The sequence below is a fragment of the Lytechinus pictus genome, chromosome 3, assembly GCF_037042905.1.
Source record: "Lytechinus pictus isolate F3 Inbred chromosome 3, Lp3.0, whole genome shotgun sequence".
Taxonomy (NCBI): Eukaryota; Metazoa; Echinodermata; class Echinoidea; order Temnopleuroida; family Toxopneustidae; genus Lytechinus; species Lytechinus pictus.
The window spans coordinates 18,338,720-18,353,423 of record NC_087247.1 but is presented as its reverse complement, the minus strand read 5'-3'; the positions used below and the strand labels follow the sequence as shown (position 1 = coordinate 18,353,423).

The 14,704-nt window shown below is 38.0% G+C and overlaps 2 protein-coding genes across 2 annotated transcripts; both read right to left on the bottom strand.

The window, feature by feature from the left end:
* Nucleotides 1-84: 84 nt before the first annotated feature.
* LOC129256490 (uncharacterized) lies at nt 85-4,370 on the bottom strand. The gene is made up of 3 exons (XM_054894679.2): nt 3,635-4,370; nt 2,292-2,480; nt 85-1,744 (listed from the first exon to the last, which is right to left on the bottom strand). Exons 1-3 carry the CDS (start codon nt 4,029-4,031, stop codon nt 1,032-1,034), a joined length of 1,299 nt encoding a protein of 432 aa, XP_054750654.2. The 5' UTR covers nt 4,032-4,370; the 3' UTR covers nt 85-1,031.
* Nucleotides 4,371-7,853: 3,483 nt separating this feature from the next.
* LOC129256491 (uncharacterized) lies at nt 7,854-14,288 on the bottom strand. Its single transcript, XM_054894680.2, has 2 exons — nt 10,645-14,288; nt 7,854-10,148 (listed from the first exon to the last, which is right to left on the bottom strand). The coding sequence occupies exons 1-2, from the start codon at nt 11,198-11,200 to the stop codon at nt 9,535-9,537; spliced, it is 1,170 nt and encodes a 389-aa protein (XP_054750655.2). The 5' UTR covers nt 11,201-14,288; the 3' UTR covers nt 7,854-9,534.
* Between the last annotated feature and the right edge of the window lie 416 nt (nt 14,289-14,704).

Here is a 14,704-nt window from a genome sequence, read left to right as displayed (position 1 = left end):
TCCTTCTCTTCCTCTCTTTCTCTATGCATCCCCCTATATGACCCCCAAACTTCTCTGATAAATTACACAATCCGAAATGAGAGATTGATATTATACAATATAATTATTTACATCAACGCTACCTTTTTAGTGTAACTCGAGTGTTGGAGACTATATAAACCACATATCAAAAGGAGAAAAGAAGAACTCAAGAAGGCGAAATATAGAATGAATGAAGAGTATGATTATGACAAATCTAATAATTGATTAATAGATTGCATTTGTCAAACATAGGATATATATAGAACAATCAGAGAACGATATATACAATAATCAGATAACAACACTATATAAAAGCTGAACAAGAAATCCCACAATAGTTCAAGCTAATAAGATGCATCAGAATAAAATAGTGTTCTGTTTCCACAGAGTTAGACGGCACAATACATTTTGAATAAGGACGATAGTAATGAAGAAGAAGACATTGATTCAGAAATAAAAACAAGCAGAATGAAGGAAATAAAAACAGTATTTTCACCTTACAGAAAAGTAAAACGTTCACCCCTCTAACTCACTCTGCTCTTTTTGCAAGTTTTACAATGCAAATATGCAAATCTTTAGTACTGATATACAAGATTTAAAAATGAAGAAACTATAGGGGAAAATAAATAGTGCTGGTCAGATTTGTTACGAGAGAATTTTAATAAAATTTGGTATGATATTAATGACAGTTATATTTAACACATTACTTTCGATATTTCAGTTCATTTCATTTCATTTGGTTTCATACAAATTTATCAAAGTCGGTACCTGTATCACTTTATACCGATATCATACCCATTCAATCAATTCTTCTCACGAACATTATCATTCAAGAGTTTGACAGCAGTATGCAGGATAACACTGGGAATGTTTTGTCATATACTGCTTAAATCTGAATTTTCTGATTAATTTAACTCTCTTTGATTTTTTGTTTGCTTTATTTTCTATTCTGGTTCTTTATCATGTTTATGCAACTTAAAATTCTTTCTTTCTTGTTTATAATGAATATCTTAGTTAAGAACATCTTTCTTCTCCTTAGTATCTGCTTGTGAGGACGAGGTATTTTGCCCGAATCCTGGTTGCCCCGTATTCCCATGATCATTAGCTACAATCATGACGCTTTCACCCTCTCCAGCCTCGGGCTTGTAGACTGGTGGTGGCTCGTTGACGTGCCCACCTGTAGCCCCAACTGCCCCTCCGGCTCGGACCTGTCCGCTGACTTGCCCAGGAAGAGAAACGACCTGCCCATTGGAATCACCCGGACCATTGGCGTAGCCCGAGTTAGCAGAGTGCGTCACGACGACCGTGGTGTGGACAGCCCGTGCTTCATTATTTGCCTCGGCAGTGACCAACCGCTGGTTTAGCTCCCGATTCTTGTTCGCTTCTGACACGATCAAAGGCATCTGAAAGAGATCTGCCAACCAACCCAATCCGAAGACCCCGGCCGTGCAGAGGAACAAGAACCCCCTTCTGGTGTTTCCGAGATAAAAGTGGTGTAGCCCAAAGATGCCGAGAGGGAAAGCCAATGTGTAGGCGTCGCAGACAGAGTAGGGAGGGTCTTCGATTCGAATACCTTTCTTCATCATGGCGATGTTGGCATTAGCCTTACGGACCATTGCAGGAAGGCGGCAGAAATCGAGCAACCATCCAAGGCCACAGCGACCGAATGTTAGAGTGTGGTAAAGACCATAGCGGCTACGACCAAGGTAATACTGGTAGAAACCTTCAACAAGAAAAAAACGAAAATAATTCTTTGAGTGAGTGCTTATCAGAATATTTCTGAAGATAAAATAATGGAGTCCCATTTAGGCCTGTACAGTAACTGTTGGTAATTTCAAAGAAATTGTTGTTTTGAAATTGTATCTGGCAAGAAAATAGTAAATTTTGCTGAAGAAAGTATATGAAGCAACGCTCCCGAATTTACTTGCAGATGTCTTCTCTTTTGCGAAACCAACACCCGACTGTTCAGTATTTTCATCCGAAGAGTTAATATTGCCTCCGTATCAGCGAAAAATGCATTGCAATTGTTTATAGCTTTGGTATTGAATCTTGCTTTTTTTTTTTAAACCTTAATTTTCATTTTTTTCTGTTTTTTTTTTTTTTTACAATTGAAAGTGGTAGAACATACTATGCATGGAATTCCATATAAGAACACTCAATGGTTTTGAAAGCAGAAACTAAATGTAAGTTCGTAAAACCATGGCCCTATACTACCTCTGTCAGAGGTGATAGGTCCATGTTGTTCCAGGGTGGAAGGAAGATCCACTTACCGAAGAGACCAATGGGTGGAAGCCAGAGCATATAGGCATCACACAGGGAGATCTTGGTTAGTGGACCAGGGAACATAGGGCTGTAGAGCTTGTACCCACGGATCTGGGCTTCTCGAGTCTCTTGGTTGCATTTCTTGACGAGGGACTTGATACGAAACCAATCAATGATCCATCCGAGAGCAAACAGTCCTGGACATAAAAGAAAATATTAAAATACATTTATAACTACCGATGGTATCATAACAACTTGTAAACTTGATACGTTCTGCTCATATGTAGTATATCTGTATCATTTAGCATCAACCTAAAATTACATCAAATCTTGATGACCCTTTCAATAAATTTTCTATTTTTTTTAAAGCTTCCATCTGGTACCCCTGACCTTGTGGACGGTTCTTTCGCTTAATAGTGGTATGTCATATGTATTTTGTTCTGTAGTGGTTTTTATTATTCATTCACTTAAAATGAAATTCATACATACATAATATAGAAAATATCATACAAACTAATATTAACAAATCAATCGCAGCTGTGAATACACAAATAGAATGACATAGGCAATTTGAAAATAAACATAGCATGTAAATTGTATCAGGATAGAGACATAATCCAAAATCATACAAAAGTAACATTTTCAACGACTACTGTATGCAGCTAAGGCAATAATAAAAAAATGACATAACGTAATACAGTCAAGCAAACTGAATGAAGGAATATATTAATATGCATTTTCCCGCCTCATGAGCCCCCCCCCCCCCCCTCCTACATAATCAGACATAGAAGCTGAACAAACTAACACACTAACAACAACAAACAGGAGAAATGGACAGAAAGAAAAAAAAAGAGAAGAAAAAAAACATGTTCTAGCTCTTTACTTCGATCATTACACATTACCTGAAATAATCATAATCATAGCTGAATGCCAATGGCATTAGAATTATGACCAAGCGCATTCATCTTGTTAGGCATCATCATCATCATCAACAAAAAATAACTAATTAAGCTGCAGCATAAATATCATCATCACCATCATCGTCATCACCATCATCTTCATCATCACCATATCATCATCAGTATCATCTGTGCTATCATCACCATTGCCATCATTGTTGTTTTGATCATCGTCACCACCACTGCCCCCACTACCACCGTCACAATCATTCTCATACTCATCATTATTTTTATGATCTGTATTTAGCATTGCCGTTATCAGCAACATCATTCTGATCATCATTACAATAAGCCCAATTATCATCATCATCACCATGTTCACCACCATTATCGTTCTCATCGCCATGATCATTAACACCAGCGAACCTTAAGAACCTTGAAGATCAACTTACCTAATGTAAAGGCATAGATGTAACCGAAGTAAGGTCGATTGAGGTAGAAATGATGAAGTCCGAGCATCCCAAGTATCGGGACACACAGGATAACAGCCAGAGATGTTGACTTGTTAAGTTCCCTCACTGAAGCATGGAACGGAATCGCTGTCACTTGATCTGGATGAAAGTTCGGAAGCTGCTGAGGAGGCTGGAAGTTCGGAAGCGGTTGGGAAGGCTGCTGAGGCGCCACAGGTGGGTAGGGATACTGGGTGGTATGCTGGTAGGGTGGATTAGGATGTGGGTAGCTGGTAGACGCATTGGGGTACGAGGGTGTGGCAGCTCCTGGATTCTGGTATCCACCTGTGCCTGGTGACACTCCTCCTTGAGGTACAACTTTATCTGAATTCGACGCCATCTTGTCGTCTGATATAGCAAATTTATTTTGGATATTCTAATTCTTTATCATAAATAATGTTAGGTCGAAACAGTTAAGGTAGGCATGTAAGGCTGTATCTCCAGTTCCTTGCCCCTTGTTCTCAACGGAGCTACGCTACCATTTATACTGCATAATTTATCGACGATAAAAAACAACGGTTACCATCTGGTCCTCTGCTCGCCAAATGAAAGCAAGAAAAGCTTGAAGTTAAATTTTGTACTTGGCCGGATACCTCGTATGTTTACCTTCTCTCGATGCTTTACGTGCTCTCGGCGGCCCAACGGTGAGTTTGCTTAAGTCATGTGCTCTGGCGATATTAGAATCGCAATAATTCACACTCGACGTATTTTTACCAATATTGCATATGATGTCATCTTTTGGTGGATCACATGATTATGCTCCCGCCCACTTTCGGCATGTTTAAATTTATCAGTCCTAGTCTGGTGACCAGCGGCGTAACAGGGGTCGGTGGCCAGGGGGGGCAAGAGCCAAAAATTTCCCGGTCATATCATGGAACAGGCAATGGCGTCATAAGGCAAAAATTTTGAGGGGGCGATATGGCGTATCGGGCAAATATATATATAAATATAAGCGAGCGAGCGAAGCGAGCGAGCAAATTTTTTTGACATTTTTATTGCAAAAATCAAATTTTGTGATAGATTTTGACATAATGTTAAAAAGATGATATCATATTTCACCCTCCTCTCCTTTTTTCTCTCTTTTTTGTACGCCACGGTGAAAAGGATTTTTGTTATGATTGTGAGCATCAGGGCGAAGCTCTATATGCTCGAGGGGGCCGAGTATGGCGCTTCTGGCAAGAAGTAGCTTAATATAGGTCCCGAGCGAGCGAAGCGAGCGAGATAAAAAAATCACCTTTTCATGAGAATCTAACATGACGATAGATTTAAACGTGATATGCAGAAAAATATAATACACTTTCCTTTCTTTCCTCATTTTTTTGTTTGGTTGTAGAACTTTTGGGGGCCATGGTCCAAACTCATCCATATAACAGTGCTTTATGGGTGGGGTCCAGGGCAGAGCCCCGGAACCTATTGATATCAAAGCCATTTTAAACCTTACAGATGGCCACTTATTTTAATCAAATTGCGTGTATATCTATATAGCTTTAGCACAACACATAAATTCAATACAGTTGTGTATCGTAATGATCCAAATATTGTGAGGGGGCACACCATAGCAAATGTGGGAAATTTGTAAAAAGTCGCCAGCGAGCGAAGCGAGCCAGAAAAAAAATGGCCTGTTAAAATGAAATTCTAATTATGTGATAGATTTTTACATCATTATAGCAAATATCATGTCATATATTTTTTGTCATTCATCTCATTTCGCTGCCTCCTTTATTTTCTTTTATTTCCCCTTGGCTGTGGAACCACCCCGCGGTACGCCAGTGCTTCAACGTAAAGCTTAATGCAGGAAGGGTCCATATAGGGGCCCGTTATAGAACCCATTAAAGGTTACAGATGAAGAGCCGCGGTCTTGACTCTTGGACAGAGCCTTTGGAGATTTAGCAAGTTTATGATAGACTTTAATACGACATTATGCTATATACCATCCATTTTTCTTCCCGCTCGTTATCTCAATCCTCGGCAGCCCGGTAGTGTACGTTATCTTGTCCCTATTCTTTATTTTCCAATTTAGATTTTGGCTAATTCCATTCTGCCTTTATTTCCCGCTTTTGTTTGCCTTTTTTTCATCTTTAATTTATTTCCCTGTCTTATTAATCATGCTAATGTATTTGTATATCGGGGCGAATTGTTCTTTCTCACTTGTTCTTTTTTCCTTCCTTTTCCGTTATCTTTCCGTTTTCCCTTTTTTATGTTTTTTCTTAGTTTTCTTTTCCCTTTTCCTTTCCCTTCCCTCCCCCCTTTTTTTCTTTTTCCCGTTTTTTATTTATTTTCCCGGTGAGCTCCGCCAGGGGGGGGGGGGCAGCTTGCCCCCCCTGCCCCCCCCCCCCGCCTGTTACGCCACTGCTGGTGACTTATGTTCAATAGCTGAGCAATGAAGAATATACTATACCCGGTTTAGCTATAAGTAAATAACATAAGACACTATACATATGATATGATTATTGTTCTAATGTCAATTGATATTGGTCATATTATTGTTTTCATATTCTGTTCTTACCAAAACAACATCATGACTTTATAAAACTAAACTGATATAACTGGGTGTAAATATAAATGAGCTTTATTCTTCGTTGTCCGTTGGAATCCTCTACTAATCACAAACCACAATAGGACAAAAAGATCTCGAGCTCTCGTCTTGAGTTATTTCTAATATAACTTTATCATTTTCAAACCATAAACCGGTTTTCATGATTTAGGGGTGGGGGTAGATGTAGCTATTTACTTACGCTTTCTTTTGCACCGAAGGTATTGTTATCGTTCCTTCTAATTCTAAACGTAATTACACGTAAATGAATAACAAATAACAAGAAAAACAATTCAAAAATTAGACTCTAACAAGCTCTTTTAATCTATATAATACATGTAGAGTGGTTGCGTCCTATTATCGCGGACAAAATGAATTTCATCGTCACCATGGCGATTTCATATTTACAATTTCAAAGTCCACTCTTGATTAGCATAATATATTATGATGATGCCAATATATTGGACAAATGAAGTGGTATCAAAATAGAAAAGGGAAGAAGGAGAGGAAGAGAGGGAGAATGAGGAGATCAGGGAAACAGGGGAAAAAGATGATAAAACACAGTACGGGAGAGAGAGAGGGAGGGGAGTGGGGAGGGGTGGGGATGGGGATGGGTAATAGATCATTGTCAATATCACCATTACAATCATGAAATTGTCATCATCGTCATCATGATCGTCGTCGTCGCCGTTTTCCTCTCCACTATCATTATCATGACTCGTTATTATCATCAGTCACCATCACTCTCACCATAATCAAATAGGCACAAAATATAGCGCCATATCATTTTATTCCGAGACACGTGGGATAAAGATTGTACATGAAAAAAAAAGTGCCAGGTGCCATGAATGAACAGAAAACAGAATTAACATGAAATAACAGAAAATACATGATATTGTTGAGATCTGAAAGTCTCTCTGTTAACAGAATTGTCGAATTTGATGATGATAATGATGATGATGATGATCATGATGATGGTAATGATGATGATGAGGATGTTGATGATGATGTTGATGATGATGATGATGCGGCTGAGAAAGCCCGCGTTCACCTTTCATGCCATTAACTCTTCGTGCCTGAGATGCTATGTGATCTCAGACTAAAAGTTGATGTGTAAGATATAACAATATAAAGCTAATCTGTTCTTAATTGATTAGTTGATATCACCAACACCACCCCACCCCACCCCGCCAACACTTTACCATCATCATCATTAAAATCATTCATATAGTTTGTTTTGATTGGCATTACCTATACTGTCAATATCATCATCATCTGCAGTAGCATCACCATCTGTAGCAACGTCACAACACTCATCGTTATTGTCACCATCATCATCATCATCATTATCAACATCATCATCATCACCATCATCATCATCATTATCATCAAAATCCTCATTCTCATCCTCATCATTATCATCATCAGCAGCAGCAGCAACAACATTATCATCATAATCATCATAAGCATCATCATCACTGGGATGTTAATTAAAACGCTGCACCATTCTCGCGAGATAAACTCTAATCCTCCTCAGTTCATATTGATATTAATATTTGTCCTTTTACCTCAATTCTTTATCCAAAATGTACCTAGAATGATAAAAACAATCTTTAGCTCAATGCAGTGTAGAATAATATGGTCAAGTTTTATTTTTGCAATTTTCGTCTAATGTGTGATAAAATATTGCTTAAGAAGTGTTTTCTCAATACTATAGACATGGTACGTATAGTAATTGCCCTTTTTTAATAAAAGGAAAAAATATATAGATAAGGTAATTCATCCAATAATACGTGAAGTTCATATGTCAGATAAGTATCATTAGTTTTTAGTTTTATTTATGTCAAAAGCAGAAAGTCAATGCGATGTAAAGCATGGCATTTCTTCAAAAAGAATCGAAATTATGATGAAGAAAAGAAGACCGACGGGTGATGAACATATCTTTTCAGGTTATTCACATTCATTCACGAAAGTTTTTTTTTTCCAATGATAATAGTACAATGATAAAAACCATGGCAATACAGGCGTATATGCATCATGTAATTTACATGTATTAAATTATTGGATTTTTAAAGTATTTTGTCGACCCTTCAAATATATAACATTGCATCCATCTAAAATATCCATTCGACAGAAGTTGCAGATCTTTTCTTTCACCAATGTTACAGATTTTGTTTGTTTATACATTTAAAAACAAAAGTTACAAAATATATAAAAACAACAGAACAAATGTATACATGATTGAAGAATAGCATTGATAATAATAATATTTCGTTACACGCACATAATAATATACATATAAACACACACACACGCAATAGAGTCATGACCAGTCTGGACTAGTGCCCCAGCTGATGTTGTTGATACTACACAAATTTTCTGTCCTTACAAAAAGTCGCATTCTACCGTCTACTTTAACGATATACCTCTGTCTGATAACTTTCGCCAGGCGACATAATTCAATTTGAACAAGCTCGCAGCTTTACAACATGCTAGCACATTCTGTCATTGTTTAGATACGTAATTACGTATGAAAGACTGGCCCCCCCCCCCCCCCAAAAAAAAAAAAAAAAAAAAAAAAAGTGGGACAAAAAAACCCACATATTTTTCACAGGTAGAGATTTATTATGGCATTGTGTGTATTTGTGAGGGTTTGATACACACATTGAATTACTGGTTATTGAATTCCCCTGTGATTCCACCTTCTTCTCGAGGTCCAGTAAATTATAGATTGATACATTGATCTCTTTTTCTCTGGTTTGCAAATGTATACAAAAAATATAGAATACGCATATAGAATATATATATAGGATATTGATACAAATCCATTAAACTCAACATACTTTATAGATTATCATGATAATGAATTAATATCATGTCGGGTGTTGGATTCATTGCTGATGTAAAGCAAACGTGGAATGGTTTAATAGTTCTATCCCATGTATTTATGTTGATTTCGAAAATGAATATGGACGCCGATAGCTGCAAAAAATGGTACTTCACAATCAAAACTGGCTTATAACATTTTCAGTTATTATGCCGTGATCAAAGGATGCACCGAAGTCACCTATGTCCTTATTCAGTCCAACTCGACGCGGAATGACAAATGAAGAGCAGGGCATACATAGTTTGTTATTCATCACTGCACTAGCTTTATAAATCAGCCTATTGAATTTAAATGTTAATAGCATAAAGTCACAAGAACGTGGAAACCACTTTAATTCTTGGATACAATGATTTAACAATTAATTATGGACGCAAGCAATGATGCTGGCGTATGAATAGAATACAAGTTCTAATTTTGAGGATCTCAGGAGACAAATTTTCCACCTTTTTCGGATCCAGCCATCGAGTTGCAGCCATTTTGTGGTGGTAATTGCACGTTTTGTACAGTAAGGTCGTGATTATTTGGTCCGGTTGTATCTTGGGCTGAGTAAGCTGGAGGTTGCTCAATTAGGTAACCGGCTGTGGCTTGGTATCTATCCCCAGCAGGTACGACAACCACAGTCGTTGCGGACGCTTGATTTCGGTGATGGGTGAGTACTCCATTCAGTCGTTCCCGGAGCTGCCTTTCCTTGTTCGCCTCAGAGACGATCAGTGGCATTTGGAATAGGTCCGCTAGCCATCCCAGACCAAAGACTCCAAACGTGCAGAGGAAGAGGATACCTCGCCTGGTGTTACCAAGGTAGAAATGGTGAAATCCGAACAGCCCTAGAGGAACAGCCATAAGATAGGCATCCATGAGTGAGTATGACGGGTCTTCAACCTTGATGCCAGCTTTCATCTTGGTAACATCCTCGTTGGCCTTGCGGACTAGCCACGGCATCCGAAAGAGATCAACAGCCCATCCAATCACATTCAAGCCAAAGGTAAAGGTTTGGAACACGGCATAACGGGTGCGTCCAAGATAGAAGTGATGCATTCCTGTGATGGTGAATAAAAGAAAATACAGGTGAAAGGATATTATTCCAATTCATTTTCTTATTTCAGATATAGGATGACTTTGATTTACATCTATTAACTATATACCTTCAATGCTAACTACTTTCTCAATACTTCTCATTCGACAAAGAGACATTAAAGTCTATATTTTTTAAGATCATGAAGTACTTACAAGGCCATTAAATGTCAATAACAAAGTGGTCTTGTACCGCGCCAAGTCCACTCTGTATAGTGCTCAAGGCTCGTATGAGGGAATCTTGTGTTGAATGGAGAGTATGTACAACCACATATTTTGTTTGAGATCGATTGACACTAAGGTAATGTATTTCTCCCTTCTAAACAACGACTTTTGATGGACTAAGCACATACAATAATTCTCAGCAGAAGCCTCCAAAAACATTCAATATATCGTGAGAGCTGAGATTCCAATAATCAACTTGTATTCAAACAATATTTGAGAGAAAAAAGATCTACTCACCAAATAAGCCCATGGGGGGCAGCCACATGAGGTATGCATCGATCAAGGAGATCTTCGTAAGAGGACCAATGAATCTATTGATAGAGAACAGCCAGTGGCCTTTCTCGTGCGTCTCCTTCATATCTTGGTTGCACCTCTTAACGAGCCATGGGATCCTGAACCAATCCACAACCCACCCGATACCAAAGATACCCATGGTACTGCAGTAGAGACCACCAAGCAGCATGTTGTTCAGGTAGAAGTGATGCGCTCCGAACAGACCCATGATTGGGATGCAGAGGATGACTGCCAGGGTAAGTGATTTGGGAGAGTACACACCCCTATTCCGAGGTACGAACGGGACTACCATCACCTGATCGAGGTCGTAAGGAAGCACACTTGGTGGAGGAGCCACAGGTTGGGTTGGGTAGCAGTAGGTCTGTTGTTCATGATGAGCCTGGGTGCCATACTGGTATTGTGGTGCTCGAGGGTAGGACGCAGGCTGTTGTGACAGATCAGTGGTTCTAGAATCTGCTTCCTCCTGGCAGAGATTACGTTTATCGTCCGTGCTATACATCCGGAATATCTTTACAAAAGATCTACAATCAGACGGTTGTATTAAATTCTAGTAGTTGATTAATAAGTACAGTTACGCAGTGTGCACCGAGTTGATTCGTCATGTGCATGTAATGCGAGGAATTATTAAAACCTTTTCCGAAATTGATTTGTGCATGTACTTTACTATTCTAATTCAATAGCAGTGCCATGAACGCAATGAAAATTGTCTATCAACATCAGCAGACGGAATTCATGTTAGCAACTACAGTATACTGGTCTGTTTAATGGACTGGCACGTGACCCTTCATAAATACGTCATCGTTTGCGAATAGACAATGACAGCATGCTGTATCTCACCTTCTCAGGGGCGTTTTTGTACAGGTAAACACAATCGTCAGTCTGAAGTCCAGTCCACTCAATTTTGGTCATGGCAGGGGCGGCGGAGCGAAGTTGAAAGGGGGCACAGGGATAAAGGGCACATTTTCTTTCGAAAAGGGCACTTTCTTAAAAATTGACGTATGCAGACATTTTTGCTGGGCTCAGCACACGTAAACTTTTTGGAAAAAAACTCAAAAACGAGGGAGCGAAGTGACCGAGCTTATCATTGAGGCACTCTTGCATTTTGTTAAGTGAAATTGATTAATTTTGTGCATACTTTTGGTGAATTTTGTTTGCAGTAAAAAATATGCGAGTTTTAAAAATTTCGGGGGGGGGGGGCTGCCTACCTTTCCTGTGTACGGCCATGATCTTAAAACCAAAGAAAAGACTTATCTACCCAACTCACAATGACTCATGAAACTTAAGGCACGTGGGGTTATTTTTACAAGTTTTTTATTCATAGCTAAATAAGTACCGGGCGCTCATCGGGCACGGAAAGAGTGGTTTTTCAGGACACCTTATCTGATATGAAGAAGAGGCACCTATGAGAAGGTAAAGGGGCACTCGTTAACACATAAAACAGGCCCTTCTCAGGTGATAGGGGCACAGAACACGTTCATGTGGGCACTTTTCTTGGGTAAAAAGTGGCACTGATTCGAGAAAGGGCACTTAAAAGAAGGCAACGGAACACTTGCTCAGACATAAAACGGATCCTTCTCAGGTGAAAGGGGCACAGAACACGTTCATGAGGGGGAATATTTGGTACAATTTGGCACTGTTACAAGATATGTCACTTGCTAATACCTAAAATGGGCCCTCTTCTGATGAAAGGGGCACTGACACGTTCATGAAGGGCATTTTTCTTGCGTAAAAAGGGCACTCTTTCAGTGCTTCAAAGAATGGGGGCACTGTGCGCCCCGCCCCCTCCCCCAGGATCGCCGCCCCTTGGTCATGGTCTAAATATGTCCTTAAATCATCTGAAGCTAAAAATGCCCTCATCGCCATAAAATTATATAGGCCTATAATCATGTTTACTACGTTTCTCATGTTTACTCTGTTTTCCCCCTATGCTTGAATGTCGTAAAGAAAACCAAGTTAGTTATTGTTAAACATGATATGTCCCGTATTCTGAAGTCCGGTATAACTTTAGACCACGTTCTAACTCAGTGATAAAATTACGGAAAGCGAAACATGTCAAAACTTTCGTTACATTGTATGTTTCTTATGTTTACTAGTGTGCTCTTTCATAACTTGTGAATAGCGAAGAAAGCTATTAAGTTTATCCTCCCAAAACAGCTAATAATGATTTGAGAGAAAAATGAGCTGATTCAGTGAAATTCTATACTGTTAGCCAATATTGGCAATATTGGCAATTGCTTTATTTATGGACCTAAGTAAAGCCTTCGACACCATTGACCATAACATTTTATTACATAAATTATATAATAACGGAATACGTGGAGTTGCCTGGTCATGGATTAAAAGTTATTTTTCAAATCGACAACAGTTCGTCTCTATTAATGATATTAAATCTCCGTTGTCCTTTCTTAATTGTGGAGTGCCATAAGGTTCGATTTTGGGGCCACTTCTGTTTTTAATATATATCAATGATATAGTAAATTCTTCCCAAATTCTTTCGTTTATTTTATAAGCTGACGACTCCAAAATTTTATTATTTCATAGAAATTTAGATGAATTGATTAATATAATGAATTTGGAATTAAAAAATGTTTCGTCGTGGTTTAAATGTGACAAGTTATCCTTAAACATAAGTAAAACTCATTATGTTCATTTTCAAACTACTCATAGGAATGACGATTTTCCCCAAGACATTCTAATTGACAATGAGCCAATAGATAAAAAAAGAATATGTGAAATTTCTTGGTATTACAATAGACAAACATTTATCATGGAACCAACACGTAAGCAATATATCCTCATCAATGGCTAAAGGAATTGGAATATCATACAAATTGAAGTATTTTTTGCCAGAGCATTCCATTTTAATGATATACAATGCATTGGTACTACCTTATATTAATTATTGTAACCTTATTTGGGGAAACTGTAGTTAAACCAACCTTGAACATTTACTTTTATTACAAAATAAAGCTGCTAGGATCTGCACAAAATCAACATATCTTTCACACACTGATCCTACCGATTTACCGATTTCTTTTCATATAATAACAACTTACATTCATATCCAACACGGACTTGTCAGAATATTCACTTAGACAATCCTAGAACACTATTAGCACATAAAACGCTTAGACATCATGTGCCTGATATATGGAATACATTGCCAAATTCACTGAAACAGTTAAGATTCATTTCTCCTTTCAAAAAAGGTATTAAATCATTATTATTGAATAAATATTCACAAAGTTAAATGGAAAATTGTTATTTCTCTATATCTTATGAAACACATAATTTTAAAAACAGAAAAAACAACAACCAATAATCAAAATAAAGCATACATTATGAGGACCAAGTGTCCCCCCCCCCCCGCCATTATGCACCTGCAACCCTTACATTAAGATATGTAGGATGAATAATAATTATCATTGCTTTCTGGGTTTGCCACGCAGTCAAGCTTAGCTTATAGTGGCAACCCCTGCAACCTTCTAAAAATCGATATGTTTTAATAGAAAATGCAATTTTGTTCAATGTTTTGCTTGTCAGTTATATGTAGATTATTATTGTATTTTCTTTGTTAATGTGTTTATGGAAAAGTGTTGCAGAAACCAATAAAATGGAAATGAAAAAATGAAAATGAAATTCATAGTTAAACCACAACTTTAAAACTGAGTTTATATTAGATCTGACTTCAGAATACGGTCCTAAGTATGGGTAAATTGTACGCCAAGTGTGCTTATATAATATTGATCCTCTCCTATATATTTTGTATCACAGTTGCTATCCATAGGCAAACCACAACCGTGTTACACCCACAAATGTAATAATCGCCCACAAATGTAATAACGCCCACAAATGTAATAACACTTTACCCACAAATGTAATAACGCCCACAAATGTAATAACACTTTACCCACAAATGTAATAATTTCACCCACAAATGTAATAATGCACTTTACCCACAAATGTAATAATTTTTGATCGCCCACAAATGTAATAATGACTT